Raw genomic sequence first — 21918 nt, 5'->3', positions numbered from 1 at the left:
GAAACAATACAAAATTGATTGGGTAGTTCCAGGCTTTGAAAAAGTCGTAGAAGACTGAAGGGTTTTCTCAGAAAAAACAGTAATTAGAATCATGAGTATGCATTGAAACTTGTGATAGCTATACAGACTCTTTTCCTAACTAGTTTTCACATCTTTGCTTTTTCAATTTTACACATTATGTGCCATGATGAGCTCTTCTGATTTTTCATTAGAACTTCCCATGTTAGTACCCATTTATATCCCCAGATCAGTCTGGAGAAGGGTAACACCAGTTTGGAATTGGGAGACCTCAATTTGTCCATTCTGAAAATTTCTTTCCCTCTTCTACATTCGCTACTTTGGAAATGACAGCTTTTACAGTGTTCTTCCTCAAGCCAAGATAAGAAAAATGATTCATTTGCTAAGGCTTGTGTTAATGTATGGATCACCTAGAAAAGGTGCAGTTTGAATTGTTATTTATCTCTATTGCTGTCATTTCCTAACCCTTTCTTTCTTCTTTATAATAGCTTCAAATTTCACTTACAAAAGGGAACAAACCCACTCTGTTCCTCTCTGTTCAGGGTCATTCTTTTTCAGATTCTCGTGCTGTAGAACTTGCATTAAAAAAAACAGAAGTACTCTTGGAAGCTATTAATATATTAAAACTGTAAAACAGTGCCACCTTCAGTTAAAATTGTTAAATATTATTTCAGTGATATTAATGAAATAGTAAACGGAAAGATAGTCAGAACTGGTTTTCATTATTTTATTGATGTGTGAAGGACATCCCTTCCTCCCTCTCTTGGAGTTCCAATACTGCTGCCATTGTTGGAGATAAATCAGTGTTTAAAAGTGTGAGGAATTTTCTGAAAACTTTCATAGTGCAGACAACACCTTGGTGTCTGTAAACAAAGTCCAAGTCACAGTGCTCTAAACGGACCTGGAATGAGTACAAGTCTTAATTGATTCAAGAGGCTCTACTGAAGTCCTATCACAAGGAAGAAGGTCAGGCATTTCTTTTAAAGGACAGTAAAACTCAACATGTGAAACTATGCATATACTTACTGCAGGCCCTCAAATGATTATATGGTGAATTACTGCATTTAAAAATATATTTTATAGACATAGACAGCTGTCAATACTAAGCCCAGGTTTCCTTAATGATGATGGAAAGTGGAGTAAACCCCACAGTAATAGAAATTTTAGAGCAAGGAAGAAGTGTTTCAGATATAGGAAAGTCATTTGAATCCATTCATCTTTCAGTAGTGATGGAGCCAGTCTAACAGAGAATGCTCTTGTTTGTAAACAAACAAAGCCTAAATGGTGAAGAAGCTCATTGCTGTGTTCTTAGCAAGGGTAGGGAATACCTCCCACTGTTTTGTACCAGAAGATTTCTGGGCACATGTTGACAAGTTCTTAGGGTGAAAGCCTTCACCCAGCCTCTTCTCTTGCGTCTTTGCAAGTTTCACACATTATTTGCAGTCTTGCTCCTACCTGGATGCTGGTTGTGCTCTTGTGGGATGGTTACATTGTAATCATAGAATAGCTTAGGTCAGAAGGGGTGTTTGAAGGCCATCTTGTCTGGTTACATCAGGTTGCCCAAGGACCTATTCTCCCTAGTGAATGCTGCGATAAGAAACATTGCAACCCAGTTACTTTGAGGAAGTGTGCTTAGGGAAGCAATTATAGTGCTTCCAGTTCTTTGTCAAAAAGAAATAAGCGTGATTCAACCTCAGAGATTCATAGACATTTGAAAGATCTATTAGGCATGATAAAAGCAGCAGGTGGTTTCATCATATTCTGCAATTGGCTGTGAGCTCCAGGCCCCAAGCAGCATGTTGTTCGCCATTACTCACAGTTTTCCTCTGGTTTGTGACTGCTCAGGTATGGAGTTTGCAGAAAACAAAGGTTGAAATACAGAGAATTTAGAATTAGCACAGTTTGGAGGCAGATCAGGCTGTTGGGCAGAAGCAGCATTAACAGCATCGATGACTGATTCTGACAGCTGTTGGGATAAAAGAAAGTAATCTGTCTTTTCCTCCTGGACAGTGGTTCAGCACAGCTGAACATGAGATACTGCTGTTTATCCTGAGAAAGAACAGGGATAGTAGGCTAAACAGTCTCAAAGATTTCAATGAGGGATACAGTGTAGCAATGGGCTTGCCAGATCCAACCCACAAAAGAACAGGAGTGAATCAATGTTCATTTTTATTCCTGTTAAATGTTGCTGTGTAGCTGTCCCGTGACTGAGTAGAACAACATGACTCAATTGCCAGCTCGTCTGCAAGTGGCTCAAATCCTTGTTTCCGCTGAGCTGCCTGCCTGTGCCACTGCCAGTTGTATGGCCCAGTTGTTGAGCAGCAGCAGTCATGACTACAGAATGTTGGTCAAAGCTTAAACTTAAATGAGTCTGTGGTGATGGTGACAGAAACGCACAGTTAGAAGTTTGACCATTCCCTGAGAACCACAATCAGTCAGTGTTCAGTGACTGGGAATAGATCCCGATTCCTTGTTAGGTGGATCCAGAAAGATCTTGCATTGCAGCATCTTTTCAGTACCACTTTTCAGTATCTTTAGTTCATCTCATCACGGTACTGATGTATGATATACAGCCCTTGCCACCTCCTGTTTGTGTCACAAGTGTTGTAAGCTTCATGAAGCCGTCAGCAATAAAAGGATGTTACTGCACACTTTTGGCAGGGAGGTGACCTCTTGCATGCACATCAGCAAAGAATTTCAGTTGTACGTTTCCTATTGGACTGAGTAAAAGTTGAGTCATTTGTTATCTTCCTTTATACTCAGGGCAATTTAAAGCTATTCTAATATTTGAGCATTTAAACTGTAAGCATCACAGAAACTGCCTGTCACAAGGGTAAGGTTTCATCTGTGTATGACAATCATGATGACTGGACAATGCACAGGCACTCACATACCAGATGAAATCTCTCCCTCTCACCCCTCCACTGCCTGGATTCAAAGATGGCATCGAAGAATGCTCTGAAGTCAGCTGATCCTTCCAGTTGAAAACATAAAGATCTTTTTTAGAAAGTTCCAGATAGATAAATTTTGATTTCTAAAATCAAATATGATGAAGCAATTAAATTGCCAGAGAAGTTGCTTCCTAATTGTCCCCTTTTCTGACTATTCACCCCAAAGCAGCTCTAGGATGCAAAGAAAAACAAACAAACAAACAAAACCCCCTATGAATACACCTACAGGCCTCTTTATTCACTTCTTGTATTTTGCCTTTTTTAAGAGCAGAGAGCACAATATATGGTCAAGAACTACTTTTGCAAATTTGACCCTTGCAGGTTTTTATCAGACACCATTTTCTTTAGTGTTGAGGAAATGCTTTGCCACCTCAGCTCTGTCAGGCAGCATTATACTTCTTTATTATGTCGGTGAAAAGTCTCCTAAGTTCTTCTGTTCTTCTTTCTTTGTACTTGGATGATCCCATGGCTGTGTTGACTAAGTCTCTGATCATTAGTGCATAAAAGTTAGGGTCAGAATTTTGACAACATCTTTGGAAATAAGAAATTTTGTCATCTTTGAAATATTGGTGCACAGAAGCAATATGGCTCATCCAAGATGATATTAGTATTATTTGATGGATTTTGGATTCAAGTTAGCTGCTCCAGGTTCTAGTCCCCTGCCTTAAACACAGACCATCCTGTGCTGTTGTTTATAAAGGAATCAAACAGTATTTATTTGACCCAGACTTTCAGTGGCCCCTGCCTGACTTCATAAGTGTGGAGAGATGAGCAAAAGGCTTTTTCCCCGGAATGACTGTTAGGACTACTTGCATAACAACCCCTGCCGTACTGGTGCTTTGGAGGACATAGGCACTGCTTGCTTCTGCTTCCTCAGGAACAAGCATTCAGGGTTTCAGCCATGCCCTAGTCCACTCTGGCCCATGGTCTCAATCTCGTGTGTAGGGGGAGCCATGCTAAAACTGCCTAAGCTTGGGTGCAGCATATACAGCACCCAAGGAGCAGAAAATAGCTCAAAGAACGATTGAGTCTACCAGTCTGATTTGCATTACTCCCTCTCCTTATGTGGTTAAATGCCACATTCTAATCCTTTATTAAATGCACTGTAAATTCATCATCCTAATTAAGTAAAGAACATGTTCCGAAGTTGGTAAAAATATTGCTAATTGTTCTCAGTGTTCCAGTTTGCTTTCCTAGTGCCAGTGTTTGTAAAGAGTTGCTCCACCAACATATTGGGGAGAAAAGCAACAAAGAAATGTCAGTGCCTTACTCCACTTGTATTGGAAGAAAAGAGAAATACATGACTGTGCCATGATCGAAGACAGATTTGTAACAAAGGTCATTGCTTCTTTGCAGTGTCAAGTTTTACAGTTTTATCATCAGTGGTTTATGTAAATATGTGTTATTAAGGTTAGAAAGTGGAAGAAGCCTGTTCAGCCTAGCAACAGAATAAATGTAAGCTTAAAGAAAGTGACGACAAACAAAATGTTGATGACTTTTTCTTTGTCTAGACCCCTGTGTTGAAAGCAGTGTTTTCATAAAACTCAGAGAGAATTCATTTCCATACAGAGTGCTTAATAGTTCCTGTCAGAACAAAACAGCTGGGAAACATATGGTATCCATTTCCCTGTATCACTTGGAAAAAATTTCACATGTAAATAAAACCAACATAAAAGTGTAGGCCTTTGAACTTAGAATCTTATACAATGCATAAATAAGTCAGTACAATGCGTTCTTTGTATTGGCCCACTGTTACATGCCTTTTGATTATTATTTTTAATTTTTTCTGGGGAAATATACTTCTGAGCACTTTCAAAAGTATTAAGATAATTTTCAGACCATCATAACTACTAAGCTATACTAATCTTTCACTTCAAACATTAATATTTCACTGAAAGTGCCTATATCTGTTTCTTTAGGAAGGTGTTCATGGCAAATTGTGTTTTTTGACCACAAATTAGATCCCACTGATAATGTAGTTAGCGTGTGTAATAAATCTGCTATGTTTAAATTGTCTTCTTGCCTTTGAGAATGTGTGAACTCTTGGTATACATTAAAAGGGCCATAGAAAGGAAAAAGAGACTAAGGGCTTTAGTAGTTTTATTGGAGTCACCCTACTGAAAATAATAAAATAAAGAAAACTCTTTGCTTGTGTGCTGCTGATTATGGAGATCACGAATATCACAGAGTGGGAATGTGAAAGAGAAAAGTTCAAAAGGAGTAAGCATTCAGGTGCATTGAGCTCCCTTCCTTCTCTGCAACTCAGATTCCCTAGCTGAGCTGTATATCCTGCAGTGCGCTGAAGATAATGCACTGGAAGTTCCAGAGCTCTGTGTGTGTGTGTGTGTGTATGTACGTACGTACATTATGGGATGGAAAGTTTGACTAAGAACCCCAAGATACAGAGAAGTGGAAAATGAGACATCATACCTGACTAAATAGGTTTAATTTTCAGATGAAAACAGATTTTCCAGTTCTTGGAAGGAATATCCATCTTCCAGAGAAAACAGGCCGTTAAAAAAAAAGATAATTGTTGCTGTTGTTAAAACAAATCCACTAAAAAAAGTGCAAGGAAAGAGAATTCTGACCAACCCTGTTGTTGACCTCCCAAAAAATCATCCTACTTTTCTGATTATCTCCATGGAATAAAAATAGCCGAAGGCAAATTAACATAGTCTGGCAAGGCTGGCATGAATGCCACTAGCCACCACTCTTACTGGTGTTGATTAAAAATTACTTTTTTTGTAAGTAAACCTTCTTCCTGTAAAGGTTTCTTTTCTGCAGTGTTAATTTCTTCAGCTGTTGTAATAGAGTTGTCATTAAATCTGCTTAGATGTGAATGCAGCATGCTCTGTGATTCTTGTTTCTAGTGTTTGGCCAGGTCTATCTTTAAAGATGCTGTATCATGTAATAATAAACAGTTCTCAATCCCATTGCTCTGTTTTAGTTTCCAGCACCAGCTGGAACTGTGGGGTCTCAGCTCTTATCGGAAGTGCACAGAAACCAACAGGCATTGCAGATATGTGCAACAAATTCAGACCGGTGAAGAGGGTTTCCCCATTAAAGCACCAGCCAGAGAGCTCCGAGAGCAACGAAAGCGATGACCAAAAGAACCAGAAGGGGGAATACCAGAAAGGCAACGATTCTCAGTCTGCACCTCCGAATGATGACCAGAGCCCAGGAGAAGGAGAGAGCCTTAAAAGCAAAAACATTGAGCCTGCTGTTCTGCTTGGGGAGCTCGAGCACTATGACCTGGATATGGATGAAATTTTGGATGTGCCTTACATTAAGTCAAGCCAGCAACTTGTTCCTTTTACAAAGGTGGCTCCTGATAAAAAACTTTTGGGTGTATGTTCAACAGTGAACGGTGTCAGTGGAAAGAGCTGCTCTGCAGGGAACGCAGAGAACTTGCCCGCCGGCATGACACAGTTCTGTGTTCTGTCCCCCGTGAAAGGCTCTCAGCTGAGAAAAACGCAGCCCATTGTCCTTGAGCAACACAAGCATTTAACAGAAGAATTGGAGCTTTCCCAGCCTTTAGTTAAGTGTAGCTCCATCCCTGAATCTGAAGCCCAGGGCAAGAGCTTCCTCAGCAGGACATTTGTTGATCCTCAGGCTCATAAAACTGAGAAGAGTATGCCAAACTGCCATCTGAGGACTTTTCAACTGCAGACTGCAGTGGCAGAAAGCAAGCAGCTTGAGGAACTGAATAGGAACTGGAGCAGCGCAGGGGGCCCAGAAGAGAGGAATGAAGAGGTGAAAAAAAGTAAGAGCATCTTAAACATTGTAAAGGAAGGCCAAATATCATTACTGGTAAGTATCATCTTAATTTCATAATCTGTGTAGGGTAAGAGATTTCAGTGATGTAGTTGATAAAGTCAGCAAAGCTGATGAAGTACATATTTTGTACTGCTGCTCTATTTGTCTGGTATTCACCTTAGAAATTGAGCATATGGGTTTCCAAACAGCAAGGTTTCATCTTTAAATCAAATACGTAGCAAAAACAATATATCCATTTTATGTAAACATGGACAAGATTGCTAGCTCATGCAGTAAATTGATATCATATAAAATGCAGGGTTTTAAAACATGAGATCATTTGAATATCAATTTTAAATCTTAATTGAGTTCTGCCTTTCACAACATTTGTGAATTACTTTGTTTAGTTATTGGTGGTTTACCTCAGTTGCTATTTAGAGGCCGACCATGGGAACAGAGGGGCTTCTGTTGTATTCTGATTATTATTCAGGAGTGTTAATGCTGGCATATTGCAACAGCATTCTCGGGCAGGAGCTCTCTCTAAAGCCTCCTTGGCCTCTGACCCGTATGAAGTTTTTAGTTAGGTCTAGTGCTGTGATCAGACATTATCAGCGATGGTTTCCAAAGTAACTAGGTGCAAGTTAGCACAATGATGCTAACAAGCGATCTCCGCTCAGAAGGGCTGTTGGAGGCACAGTGTATGTGTAAGAACTGTTTTTGTTAGATTTTTGTTTAGCTTTTCTGTTTAACAGCTAGCTCAGGCGCAAAGGCAGACTTATTCAAAGACTAGACAGAGGCAGAAGAGTGTATCAGAGTGCTCAGTAAGAAAAAAAAAACAGAGAAGAAAAAAAATTCACCTAAAAATGGGAATTAAAAAAAAACAACTGAGGTTATCCTAGGTAGATAGATAATACATATTTTTTCTGAACAGGCCAAAACTTCTGACTGAAGTAGACTGAATGAGTTGTGTGCTGGCAAGTCTACGCTACTCTAGGAACTTATTGCTGTTACTCCTTAACTCTGTCTTCCTTCTTCCATTTCCTTTCTGGATTTTCTCAATCCACTTGTTTTCTCTTAAAATTAGATTTGGGCAGGATTATATATTAGGTCATGGTTATGTAGTACTTTGTTCAATATTCCAAGAGAATACTATAATACAAATTTTATTATGGAAACAAACTACCAAATAAAAGCCTTCTGTCTTGTGTTTTAACTATATTTTAGATTGTGCTTAGCACAAGCTGCCACTTTTACAGTGTGCAAAGTATGAACTTTTTTTTAGGAGTCATGGATGTTTTCTGTTCAATTACTCATCAATATAATGCCAAAAAAGAAAGAAAAGAAACCAACTGCAAAATACACAGAAATTACAAAAATGTGGGAGTGTTTGCAGTTACGTTATTGAACACACTGGTATGGAGATGTAAAGCTACACAAGACCTTGTGCTGTTACATGGCAATTACATTATGAAGAGAGAAACTCCACAGTGAATCAAGCCAGTAGGCATCCTTCCTCTCTGTCCTATCTCTAATAGTAGCTAGGGAAGTGGAAAGCTCCTGGTTTTGAGAGTTATAAAAGAACGTGCCTATAGGAAAATATCTTTGGCTTGTATCTTGCACAGTGAGGCTTAATGTTCTGTGTATGTTTTTATCACTAATTGTAACTGATATAATGAATTTTTAACCATTTCTTTTTTAACAGCCACACTTAGCAGCGGATAATCTGGATAAAGTTCATGATGAATATGACAACAATCTGTTGCACATAGCAGCATCGCAGGGACATGCAGAATGCCTGCAGCATCTCACTTCCTTGATGGGAGAAGACTGTTTGAATGAACGAAACATTGAACGACTAACTCCAGCTGGGTTAGCAATAAAGGTGACTTAGTCTCTCTCTCTCTACTGTGATGTGATATAAAGGTGATATAGTCTCTTTCTGTGATGGCTGTAAGTAATACATCCAACAGAATGTTTTTTTTCAAGCGTTTTGTTAAATTAGAGCAGAAAACATTTCTGCCATTGGCTGGTACAACAGAAGCAATTAAAAATGCATTACTGTGCAAGATACAATGTCTGTTGTAAACCACTGGCACTTCATATGTTGTTGTCAGTGCATATGCATTCACTTTTAAATCAGTTAACTGGCTCCAAAAATATTTGCTTTATTTCAAGGAGCTTTTATTTAATTCAGACCTAATCGTTTCTTTAGACAATGTAACAGTTTCTTAGGGTTTTTTTTTTTTTAAACAAATAACTATATAACCTTGAAAGACAAGCGTGAGAATGTATTTGCAAAGCCTGATAACGCTTTGACTGTTTCTAACAATGGTTTTTGTCAGTGTGCCGCATCTGAAGGTGAAACTTCTTGGGAGTCTAGAGCAATTGCATCAAAGTTAAAATTTACATCTTGCAGAACAACCTGTCATAAACTGCAAAAATTAATGCCCAAACTTACAGGAAAACCTATTATGTAGGAAAATGGGAAAATGTACAGTGTTGCTGTGCTATAGTAAAATACAGTGGTGTACCAAAAAGCTGAGATTTTAACCATACTAATTCTGGGTCTTCAGCAAGTAAAATTGAATGGTTGAATGCTATCCCTCAGCAAGAAACAGAAACAAGCGTTTCTGTCTCTTCAGGGTTTTTAATTGTTATTTTAATAGTTATTAATAGTTGTTATTAATAGTCTTTTTGGAAAGACTTTAGAAAATGATGGAGGACTGGTGGATTCCAACCTGTGGGAAATGATTTTTATTCTTTGAGAGGTGTCAGTCATTCCAGTGACATAGTGTCCTAGGGCAGGAGTCAGGGATATATGTATGTATGTGTATGTGTGTGTGTGTGTGTGTATGTATATATTTTTTCTTTTTTTCTTTATTTTTTTCTTCGCCTGGGACAGGCCATATGAATGAGAAATTAAACTGATATTTAGCTGGTCTGTACTACTGAACTGCTGTTATAAAATGAGGCATTTAGCTTCAATATTCTGGCCCATGTCTAGTCTGAAGAGCTATGGTTTGCCAATCTAAAGTTGTTCTACAATTTCAGTTGGAAATGTTTTTTTCTCCTGTTTTTTTTAACCTAGGTAGATGATGTATTTATAAGCTAGTAACATCTTGTATTTTTTCTCCTGAAGGTTGGCTTTCTTAACAATAAGCAAAGGGTTCCTTTAGAGTCTATAACATTTTGGGCATGCTTTCACATTTCTAGAAATTTGTGTAAATATAGCTGAATTCTCCCTGAATGTGATGGTGCTCGGGCACAAGTGTTACTAACAATGACCTGCATGGCCAGAGTTGTCCTGGGTCTTTGCAAATGCTGTCTCAAAACCTTAAAATTATTTGGCAGAAATAAACTTCATAGTTCCTGCTCCTTATTTCCAAAATGCTTTGGGCCCTGGTAGAATCAACTTTATTCTTCTTGCTCTTAGATTATACTGTTATAACTGCAGTGTTCTGTAAGAATCATGAGTATCAGAATGAAAGAAAATTTGTATGCAGGAACATAGATTTCCATGGAAGGGGGTTTCAATAGGCGATTTACTGATGATGTGCAACACTTTTCAGTAAGGAATGAGTTAATTATAACAATCTCGTTTAAATCAGAACCTCTTTCTGTGCTTGAGTTATGAGCTAGAGTGAAAATAAAGCGGTGTGTTATGGCCAGTCATATTGCCATGTTGACAGTTTGTTTTATTCATTTTGTTTATTTAAAGCGGCTGTGGAAAAATCCTCTGCAAATTAGCAAAATTGTGTTATTTAGTAGGTACTTCATTTTATTAATTCATTACCTTAATTTTAAAAGTACCATAAGATTATACTCAGTTGTGATACAAAGGAAAACACAAGGAATATATAAAGTTATCTGTGCTAACTAATATTTGAACCCTGATTTGATGTATGAGGGTTTTTCTGGAGTGGTTAAAAGAACACAGTAGTTTTCGTTGTTTTACTTCATTTTGGAAATTGAGAGAGATAGAAGAAAGTAAGTAAAGTAAAAGTGGTGTGTGTGTCTATGCACATGGCACATATGCAAGGAATAACATAACATTTTTATGTTATTCCCATATCATTTTAAAGTTGGTTAATAATTATTACATTCTTTTGCTTGTTTTTATAAGAATCAACCTGAAATGGAAGTTTCTTTCCTTCCCAGGATATATTTTTTCATTTTATGCATGCAAACAGCTTTATATGTTTCATGTGTTGACCCGTGTGAAGTCTTTATCAAGCACTTGAAATGTTTGTGTTAGCTATAAGGAATAACGTGGCCTTTATGAAAATGACCATAGAAAAGTAAGTAAAAGAAGGCCAGAACGTGGTTATGCCAAACTGCATTTACTCAGGTATCATCACTGAGAGGGGACACTGCAGCAGCAAGAGAAGCTGGTAAAAGCTCTTGCCTTTACACTGGGCCACAAGCATGCTCTGCAGGAGATGTTCATCTGTTCCTGCAGCATCCACATCCTGCTTCATAGTAACTTGCACGCTACTACCAGTGTGCACAGCAGCTTGGGAATCTTGTGCCCAGGCTGTAAAAGGTGTTCAGGGCAAGAACCATCTTCTTGTTTGTGTTTGTACAGTGTCACGGTTAGGTCCTAATCCAGGAGGACTAGGTGTTCAGATACTGCAAGTAATACATAATAATAACCGAGCATGCATTTAATTACTGAACAGTGAAGACTTTAGTGTGTAGGGAGAGAACCTGTTCACTCTAATCCAGCGAATAGTCTCATTTAATCATTGAGCCTTGCTGTATGAGTGATGGAAGCAGAACTATGTTTTTTTCTGAATGTCTGAGAGTAGGGGGCAGATAGTGTGTAATACCATTTCACTGCCTCTTGAACTGGTGTCCCCTGGGGTGCCACTCAGCAAAGGTTCTGTACCAATATGTATACACAACTGTAGTTTTAGGAGGTTAAAGATGGAAAATGTAGGGCAAATTTAAACTGACAGAGTAATATCAATAGCCAAGCTATATTTGATCCAGGACAGCAGGATAAATAAGTGCATTACGTGAAAGCAGATAAAAGAGCACACTTTCAAACAAACTATAATGTTGTAACATATTAGTGGTTCTGATAAACCCTTCCCTGTTTGGTAGCTGTGTTTGGAACTGAAACAGGTGGAATTTTTTACTTTGTTTTTTTCTTTATTTAGAATGGTCAGCTGGAGTGCGTTCGGTGGATGGTGAGCGAAACAGAAGCTATTGCAGAATTAAGTTGCTCAAAAGATCACCCAAGCCTTATTCATTATGCGGGTTGCTATGGTCAGGTATGGCTTTCATTCACTTTTTACAGAGATTGATATGCTCATACAACAATTTCAATTAAAAGCATCTCTATAGCCAAATAAGCATTCTGTGGCTTTTAAATGCAAGTGTTCATAATTATTTCAAAGTAGGAAGATCCAGAAGACTTCAAAGAAAGCAAGATCCTTTCCCATTTAATCTGCTTATTTTTTCAGTATTTTCTCCCTTAGGTCATTTTTTTGAAACTTTAAGTAATGGCAAAGAAAAGATTAGATGGCATATTAGGCTAACCTATCAATCGAAGAACATCGAGGGAGTTTAATCATCTCATTCTGGTCCATAGAGGGCTCATTGGCCACATCAGAAAATCATCAAACACTCTGGGATAGTTCACATTCCCTTCCCAGGAGAGATTCATTTCAAAAAATTTTGGCAAACTGTGACAGTTTAGGAATTCAGTATATTGGCACTGAAGTCAAGTGTGGTGAAACTTGAACATCATCTGTCTAGCTCTAGCCAGTTTTATTGAGAATTACATATAAAAATGTGTTGTAAACCAATCCTGGTCCACACCTAACTTATCTGTAAATCTAATGATGGGAAACCTCAAAAATTCAGCTTTCAGTGCTCTGCTAACATCTGGGGAAACATACACCACTTAATCGCACCACATTCTCTTCCCACAAAGTCTGTTTTTCCTAAACAGACCTTGCAATAACCCCTCTTCAAAGGACCTTCTCCAGGATCTCATATGGAAGGAATAGTGATCCATTATTGTTCTCTAATCTCTTTGGTGGATGGGCCACTTTCTCACCCGATGCTATTTTTTTTCTCTCTTACCAATAAAGAGAGAACAAGCAAAATATAGCCACTCATCTTAAGAAAGTTAGCTTTTTATTGCGACATGTTTCTGCTTTTAATTGGTCCTGTCCAACGATGGGTTTACTGGAGGCAGAGGGAAGGAGAGCAGGCAAGTGTGGGAGGCTAGAGAGCTGGAAGTCCTCCCTTTCTCCTGGTGCTTCCTGAGGCAACACAGACACCCTCATTCACACACAGACCAGAAACCTCTATTCCTTTTCTGCCTCCCACCTACTGTGCATATTACTGGTGCAAATTAGAACCCTGCTGGAGATGCCGATTGATTCTGTCCTTCTGTGGCAAGTTGGCCTGTAAATCTAACACTGAATATAAGGCAGCTGGGTGTCTGGTCAGAACTGGGTTCGAGAAAGGAGTGTTTGTTACTGGGAAGAAAGTTTGGAAGAGAAAACTTAATGTGAACTTAGGTTCATGTCTTCATTTGAGTTAGCCTAATTTTGCCTTCATCTCTAAAGATGTTTACACAAACTAAATCCAGTGAAGCTCTGTTTTTTTCAATGGATTTATGCTGTCTACTGCCAGGAGCAGATCTGGCACACTGTAACTATATTCCGTTCAGAGCAGGAAGGAAGCTCCACCAGTTAAGAAACACCAGCTACAATCAGCCACCCATGAAATTTAAAAAGGTGATATAAAAATTGCTGACAAATTTTCATAGTTCACTGAATGTGAAAGAAAGTTCACATGTATTGTCAATTATCTTTTTTTTTATATGCAATCCATAAATGTCTTGCAGACTTGAAAGAATACTGAGGCTGAAGGGAAGCCAGACTATCTTACCCAACTGTATTAAGAAAAAGTTGTTGAGAAATTCAAATGTAGGGTTGGCGCTAGAAGGTTTAACTTATTTTATCATTACTTACATGAGAGATAATCTGTGTAAACACTGATCTTGGCAGAATTACAAGAGTGCTATTTTTACAAGGAAGACCTGTTGTTCAAACATTTTCTAACGGAGTCAACCCATCCATTATTTCCCAAGGCATTACGCATACATGCCATATTCTTCTTCAATAAATATCATTTAGTATGGGCAGCAAAAGGGAGCTTATTTCAAAGCTCCTATGTTAATCGTGGTCAAACCACAGTCATGGCCAGACTCCAAATACAGCTCAACAATACTGTGTTCTTCATCTCTCTCTTATCTGCTTTTATTCCATGAGAGAGGGACTGTATAAGTTCATGTGATGGGTGAGGAGAAGAGCTTAATGCCAGCCTGCAGCCTGGTCTGCATACCTCCTAGCAGCAGCCTCTTTTTAATTATGGAGCCATGCAACCATGGAGGGATTTGGTGAAGCAACCCGGTTGACAGAAATCCCCGTATCGGGTGTAAGTTGTTGGTGTATTGCAGATCATGGACCAGCTATGTCTGGCACAGGCACCATGTGGTAGGAAGGAGATGGTGCTGCAATCCTAGGTGCACTTAGTAGGTCCTGACTAAGAGCTTCACAGGGATGTAGTTTCTTTCCAACACAGATGCTGCAGTAGCAGGGACTGCACAGGTTAGAGAGAGAGGGTGGGGAACACTGAAGGGTTTGTTACCGCTGGAGCTCCAGTGAGCCTAAAGCTTCAGGGGAACCAGAGCTGCAGCTTGACTGAGAGCTTAGGAAGGGTTTTGTGTGCCTCTTGGGGGTGGTGTAGGGCTGGAGGCTGCAATGGAGAGGAGTGTGTGGCAGTCAGGCACACAAATGCCTAACAATGCACTTCTTTGCACCTCAGGATGTTTGCTTTTCCCTATCCAATGTCATTTTTGCAGGGATAATTTGTGACCTTTTCACTCACCCCATAGTTCTCTATTCAGAACACCTAATACCTACTGTGAAAGCATACTGGGAAAGGGAGCTAATTTAGTCAATATCAAGTAATGGGGCTAGGGTTAGATGCAGAGTCACTGCTTTTCACCATGCTAATCCTTCCATTTGTAGTCCAGTTAGTATTAAAAATGCTCTTTGTTAACTGTTCTTTCTGCTCCAGAAGTCAGCTGTGGGAGCTGAAGTCTGCAACCTGTCCCCAAACAGAAAGAGCATATTGTGACATTTTTTCCAGAGTCTTCTCTTTGGGGACATTTGACTTGTAGCTCCAGAATATGCCAGAGGGTTGTTAACCACTGTTACAATATAAGATAACTGCAGATCTTAAAATTATTAAATATACTGAATAACTTGTCAGTATTTATCAGTTCCTGTTGCATAACAAGTATATGATTATTTTCCATTATCTTAATCTTATAAATGAATTTTCTTACTATCTTTCATTTTGTTTGAATAAATTGAGTTGATGATAATATATCTAAGAACACTTTTCTTCCAAATACATAATGTGGGTGTTACTAAAACAGTCCTTTGATGCATGAAGTTTTCATTTTTTCTATATGTAAGTAAAGAAAATGGTAGTTTTCCCTGTCTATGTCAAGGATACATCTGTGGGAAAACAGTCATTTGAGAGAAACACAAACTATTTTAATGGGCCTCTAAAGTTGTGCCTGTGATCGATTGATGCACAGACACTTCCAAATACAGATGATTTCATTTAGCCATCCAGGCACTTGATTTCTGTGTCTGATAAGATAAATGCCTAGAAAGCATAGTTTGTTCCATGCTGACTGTGGTCATAAAATTACAGACCATGCTCAACATTTTGGTCCCTATTAAATTCTGATGAAATACATAATTTCAAAGCTTTTGTTGTCTTCTCATTCTACAGAGAAATTTCTCTAAAATACTTTTTTTAAAATTATTGAAACATAACAGCAATTCACAGGAGCAGCATAATCCTTCTCCGCTGCTGGCTAACACCACAGACATCTCTAGAAATTGCTCCAAAGTATTTTAAAAGGGATATGTGATCTGAAGTCATCCCTCCATGCTGGCTCTCAGCTGTATTTGGCATTCAGCCAAGAGAAGTATGAGTATCTATCCCTTCACCCCGTAATAAAACCAAAACTACTGTTAGAGGGGAAATACAAAGAAGATAAATTCCAGAAAGACTAACCATCTAAAGTAGTGAATGGATATCAAGCTGTTTGAATGGGCAGAATCATTTGGAGGAGACCTAAGAAGTCTGAGGTCCCATCTTCTTTCCTTGATGTTAAAATTTCCGTGGCCTTTTTTATACAAGAAGGGACTTGTGCCCAAGATACATAGGCAAAGCTTCCTTTCCCCATGTTTATTGTTTCTCTTTCCTACTTGATTACTGTTCAAAATCCTAGAGATGCTGCATTTCAGCACTGTTTGTTTAGCTGTGCCTCAGTCTTGCCCACACATGTGTTTGCCTGTGTGTGAGTATGTACTTATTGCCAAAACTACTGAAGTGCTTAAGGTTAAGTGTTTGCGCTGGTGTTTGCCAGCAGCAGCATCTACAAAGCCATTTGGAGCTAGAGCTCCTAGCCAGTATTGCACATGACAGATATAAATAAATATATAAAAGGCATAAAATAGTAAAAAGATATAAATTGCAGATAATAAAAAAATACATGTTTAGGTAAAAAAAATTGAGATAGAAAGTAATTTATTCTTTATTAAGATGCAAAAACTGGGAACACACCTGCAGTCAGTTATCATCTAAGGGAGCTAACATTTTTATGTAATGCATAGCAGTGTTATAGATTTTCAGTACGTATCACATTCAGAAGGGCACAATCAAATTTAATCTAGAGAAGCATGGAAGCTTGCTAGGGTAGGGAGTAGAACAGTTTTCTGAAGAAACCTACTGGAGAAAATAAGAAATAAAATAAGCTTAGTGCAAATATGTAAACTCTCCATTGTTATAAAGGAAGACCCCTATAAATTGTATATTACACATGTGTGCACACACAAAAAGCAATGTTAGAAAGAATTAAGATGGCAAAGTCAAACTCAGGAAATCTAAAGTCTGCCTTCTTGTGTGTATGTGTATGTTCCCAGTCCCCTTTCTGGCTGGTCATAATTCTTGCCTATGAGCAGCTTCTTTTCAGGTCTCCTTAATTCATTTTCCTCTTCCCCAGATTTTCAGTCCTAGTCTCCTTTCCCATCTATGACTAGATTCTTGCCAGATCCTTAATCTAATTTAATTCCTTCTTCCCATTCCTAGCTACTAGTGCTTCTTCCATATTGCAGATTCCTGCACCATGCAGCACCAGCTTGTTTTCTCTCTCTCTCACCTCAGCTCCCAGGCTTCCACCTGCAAGTTTGTGGTCCAAGTCTCCCCATCCTTCTCAACATGCAGGCACATACGTATCGTCCACTGGTCAACACACTGAGACTGCAGGATAGACAGATTTCCAGCTTTTAGTTCTGTTGCTTCTCCTCCTACACAACAGCCCAGAGCTGGGGCATGATAATAGCTTTGGAGAATCTAGCTGCTCGGCTCTGTGATCTCTGTGCATGCTCCTGTTACAGTTTTTTGAAGGGGCTTATGAAATTTCACCAAATTTTGGCAGATTTTCAGATTGATCTACAGGCTGTTTTGCCTCAGGTCTCATCTCCAACATGAAGACACTCATGCTTTTCAATGTACAATTGTCAAAATGTGTTACGGTGCACATATTTTTCCTAATACATCTTGTCTTAAAGTGAATGAAGTATTTTTGCTTATTTTCTTGAAAGATCCAGCTAGAGTTAGGCCCATGCTACACTAAGTCTGACAAAATTAAGAGGGATTGAAAGCAAGGATTTATAATAGGAAATATGGGACAGATTTAGTAACAGGTGATGCTACCAGTGTTCCTATAGTACATTTAATTTTCCATTATTTCCTTCTTTTTGTGACTTTTCTTTCCCCCTCCCCCTAGGAGAAGATCCTTCTGTGGCTTCTTCAGTTTATGCAAGAACAAGGGATTTCACTGGATGAAGCTGACCAAGATGGTAATACTGCTGTTCATGTAGCTGCTCAGCATGGCTATCTAGGATGCATACAGGTATAGTACTAGCTACATTTACAGCAGAGATCTACTTCAAGTCAAACTTGAATGCTAACAACCTTTAAAATGAATATGGAAGATCTTATAAGTAGGAGAAAAACTTAATACCTTAAAATTTGCCAGAAGAACAAACTTTAAACCAGTAGAACTCAGACTGAAACACCAGAAAGCTCTATATTTTGAATTCTGTTCTCAGTTATGCTGTTGTAAATCTAAAGTAACCTTTGCATTGCAAGAAGAAAACATCGTTATGTTGTTCATACATAAGCAGCCAATGAGTATGTTTTTATGCTAAGAAGGGGTGGCCAGAGTAGATATGCGTACTTTGATATCAACCTTCTTACTATTCTGACATTTTCTTTCTGTCTCTTTTTCTTGTAAATAATTGCAGCTCTCCAGCTTAAAGAAAATCTAACAGTTATGCTTTATTCCATGTTAAAAGATTTCCACTTTGAGCAAGCCATCCTTATCCTTTGAATATATCTGTACTAAAAAACACAGTGTGACGATGATTTCTAATAGTTCTCAGTGAATAACCTTGACCACTGAGAGCAAAATAGTTCTGTTGTACAGGGCTGCTGAAATGGTTAATTTGCCCTGCTGAAAAGGCTGACACAGCTACAGTGCTTTTGGGAGCTGGATCTGAAAAAGCTAGTTTGGATGCCTCTATATAGTACCAGTGTTCAATGTAGACATACCAAAAAAGCTGCAGAGTTGAACTAGATGGCTAGGTCAAGCATCTCTACTTTGCATTGAATCATACAACACGGATGTACCCATTGCTCATGAGAGTCACTAGAATCATTACTCACAGGAATACTTTCCAATATTTGTTGTCATCACTTTGAAAACTGTTTGGAGAAGAAATAATAATAAAATTAACTTAGGTGGTTGCAGAAAAATACTTGAGAAACAAAGTAGTCATCAGAGAAGAAGAGAGAAAAAAGTGGATAACCCCATGGCAGAAAGCCAAGAAACAGAATTCAAGGTGGGATTAAGTCAAGAGGGGGAAGAAAACATGTCCAAGAAGCAGTAGTAATTCTGAGCGTCTGAGACCTCAGGTATATACAGAGACTCTGAGAGCTCAGATAAACATGTTAAACTTATTGCCACACATGAGCTGATAGACAGCAACCCTTAGAGCATAGTGAATGCAGGGGATATTTTTTTAGTTCAGTCTCAAAAGAAATACAGCTAGCCAAGTCTAGCTAGCTAACCTCTTTAGAGAGCTAAAAATATTTGTGTGTGCTGTTCCATTGAATCTACTGATGTACAGCTGCTTATTACTATGGCAATTTATTTATATGCCTGGACACAGAGAAGACCTAATTATATGAAAACCAGTTTGGGAGTCTCACACAATAAAAAAAAATAAGTGGGTGATAACTGAGCTGAAGGAGTAGACTTAGAAGAAAACAGTTGCATAGGTTTGGAGGACATGGCCATCTCTGCATTTTCTCAGCTGATGGGACATCTTTCTTTTAAAGATGTCAGAAATATCAGAAATCCTGTACAAACTCTTATGAGAATCATAGTAAAGAAATCAGCACATTTGAGCTAAAGCTAGTGTTTTTATTATTATTTTCCAGACAATTGCTATGATCAGCTGGAAAAAAAAGTGGATGGAGGAAGTAGTTGAGAGTGCTGTTGTGGTAGATCTGTGTTTAGGGCTGCTAATTTTTACAGTGTCTCTTCAAGATGTGCAATGGATTTGAAGGAGAAATGAGTAAATTGTTTTAAACAGAGTGGTGAATTCTGCAGGCTATTCTCATGGATAAAGCTAAATCAAAAAGAGAATAACCCTGCTTTCCCAGTGAAGAATGAACTTTAATAAATGGCCTAGAATTTGTAAAACTGCTTTACTGTAGATCAATTTGAATATCAGCAACAAACGTTTAGTGTTGGTGAAGCAAAGTCATAGGAAATAAATCATGAAAATATCTATTCACAGCAAGAATATACAGTTAGTGTATGTCACTAACACTTCAGGGTGCTAAGTGCAGCTGATACTCTGTTGTGCTATGAAACAAAATAAGCCCGCTGTCCAGTGAGCTTAACAGTCTAGTTTAAAACAAATCACAGTGAACAACTGGTAAAAAGGAAGAAGCGATAAAGTAGGGGGAATGTAGGTAGCCATACAGAGGATGCAGTGTCATTGGCTTTCAGTGATCCCTCGGCCCTCTTAGTCACTGTTCTTGTGAGCAAGTGACATTCTTGTCTTGTTCCAAATTATACTATTGTTTTTTACAAGGTCATAACTCCCCACTTCTTGATATTCTTTACCAGCAAGTTAACCCCAAATCGCTGTCATGAGCTGCAGTGCAAGACTGTTCAGAAGTTTTCTTTCTATACAGATTCAGTAGACAAGAGAGACTACCATTCCTCTCTCCTGTGAGAAAATGTAATGGTCTCTGTGCCTGCTATTCTGAGTCAACAAAGCCACACTAAACTGTAGGCAGACTACCAACTCCCTGGCTCTGCCTGGAAAAGTCAATCAGGAGCTGAGCCACCCTCTTCCTCTTCTGCATGTGTATATTAATGATGCTGTAGTTGCTGGATACATTATGGTTTTCTTCAGCATTTTTTCCAAAATGCTACAAGCAATGTGTGTGTTTGAACATTACTGAGTACAATTAGGTCCTATTCTAGGCATTACAGTAAAGCAAATAGTATATAACAGTGATTATTACAAACAAACCAGAAAAAGTGAAGGTTTGGTTTGAATTCTTGTTTCAGTTATTGCATCTCTTGAGGTCAGCCTGGCAGAACTTCTTTTTCCCTTGCAACGCTCTGGATTCAAGTCCCAGAGGTCACCCAAATGCCATGCTCACAACCTGAACAGTTCTCCAGAAGTAAGCTGGGGTCCTCCACTAGGACCGTGGGTACCACGGGGTACACATCAGACTGCGAGCTCTTATTTCACCTAAAGTCTGGACGCTGACAAATATTTCAGGATCTTTTAAAAAGACATTAGGGAAAAGCCAAGCAAGTACAAAGCAATGAGACTTTCAGAATCAAAAAAAAAAGATGGAAAAAGTCATTGTACATATTTCTTTCTGCAAAAAGGAAGTTGTGGCTGTGTGACCTACTGGAGTTATTGGAAAGTATGTGCCATGCCTTTCATATCCAAATGTCCCTTGGCTGAGGAATCAGGACATTGAGACTGGTATACTGATTGTTTTAAACACAGGGATTCTGCTGTGGTAGGAAATTGAGAGCTAAACCACAAAAAGAGTCAGCAAATATTGTAGCAAAGGAGTTCCTAATTCAGATTCTTAGGATGTGTTGCAATATGCTGCAGTGCAGAAATCCCCAGATTAGCAGGCACCAGAGCTTGTAAGCATTTACAGCTCAGCATCACCCTTTAAAAACCGGCTAGCAATGTGTTGGTGCTGCCATGGGCCCTGATCTTATCCAGCATGGATGTCCTCTGAATTGCGCTTGCTTGCATCTCCTGTACTAGCATCAGCATGTGCAAATTTAGCACAGTGTTCAGTCATACATAGAAAAGTTTGTCTGAAAAAGTGTATTGTTGTATCTCAATGGAGAATCAATAGATACCCAAATGCAAGTGCTCTCTTTTCATTCAGTGGTCCCCATCACAGTATGAATGGTACAAGTCAGGCTATGCTACACAACAAGTTAGCAGAAAATGCCTTAATTAAAGTGGAACACAGAAGGCAGAGGAAGGAAAAATACAGTTTTTAATAATCATCTGAAAGAACAGCACACTCTGCTGTGCTAGCCTTGGACCTCAGCGACAGATTTTTTGGTAGTGTACGTTGGGAGTTCTGGCTGCATGCAGACTTGTCAGGGTGATTGAGTTTTAAAAATGGTCAGCTTGGACCAATGTTTTCAAACATTTTATTCAGGAGTGCTCTGGGCCCAGCAGTTCGTGTTGTAGACGAAAAATCACAGCAGAGATTTACGTTTACAGCTCTGTGTGTTTCCTTCTGTGTCTTTACAGACGTTGGTTGAATATGGAGCAAATGTCACTATGCAAAATCATGCAGGAGAGAAACCCTCACAAAGTGCTGAGCGACACGGGCACACCATGTGTTCCCGCTACTTAGTGGTTGTGGAAACTTGCATGTCATTGGCCTCGCAGGTTGTGAAGCTAACTAAGCAACTGAAGGAGTAAGTGTTTAATTCTTAACAGAGGGATCG

At 38.8% G+C, this 21918-nt stretch overlaps 1 protein-coding gene across 1 annotated transcript in view; it reads left to right on the top strand.

The window, feature by feature from the left end:
* SNCAIP (synuclein alpha interacting protein) overlaps positions 1-21918 on the top strand; it is an 83786-nt gene that overhangs the window by 45087 nt on the left and 16781 nt on the right. The window contains exons 4-8 of the mRNA XM_067316013.1: positions 5917-6779; positions 8428-8607; positions 11888-12001; positions 17623-17748; positions 21719-21888. Coding sequence (XP_067172114.1) covers positions 5917-6779; positions 8428-8607; positions 11888-12001; positions 17623-17748; positions 21719-21888 — 1453 coding nt within the window. The remainder of the gene's footprint in view (positions 1-5916; positions 6780-8427; positions 8608-11887; positions 12002-17622; positions 17749-21718; positions 21889-21918) is intronic.

This window comes from Apteryx mantelli, chromosome Z, assembly GCF_036417845.1.
Source record: "Apteryx mantelli isolate bAptMan1 chromosome Z, bAptMan1.hap1, whole genome shotgun sequence".
NCBI lineage: Eukaryota > Metazoa > Chordata > Aves > Apterygiformes > Apterygidae > Apteryx > Apteryx mantelli.
This window is presented reverse-complemented; position numbering and strand designations above follow the sequence as displayed.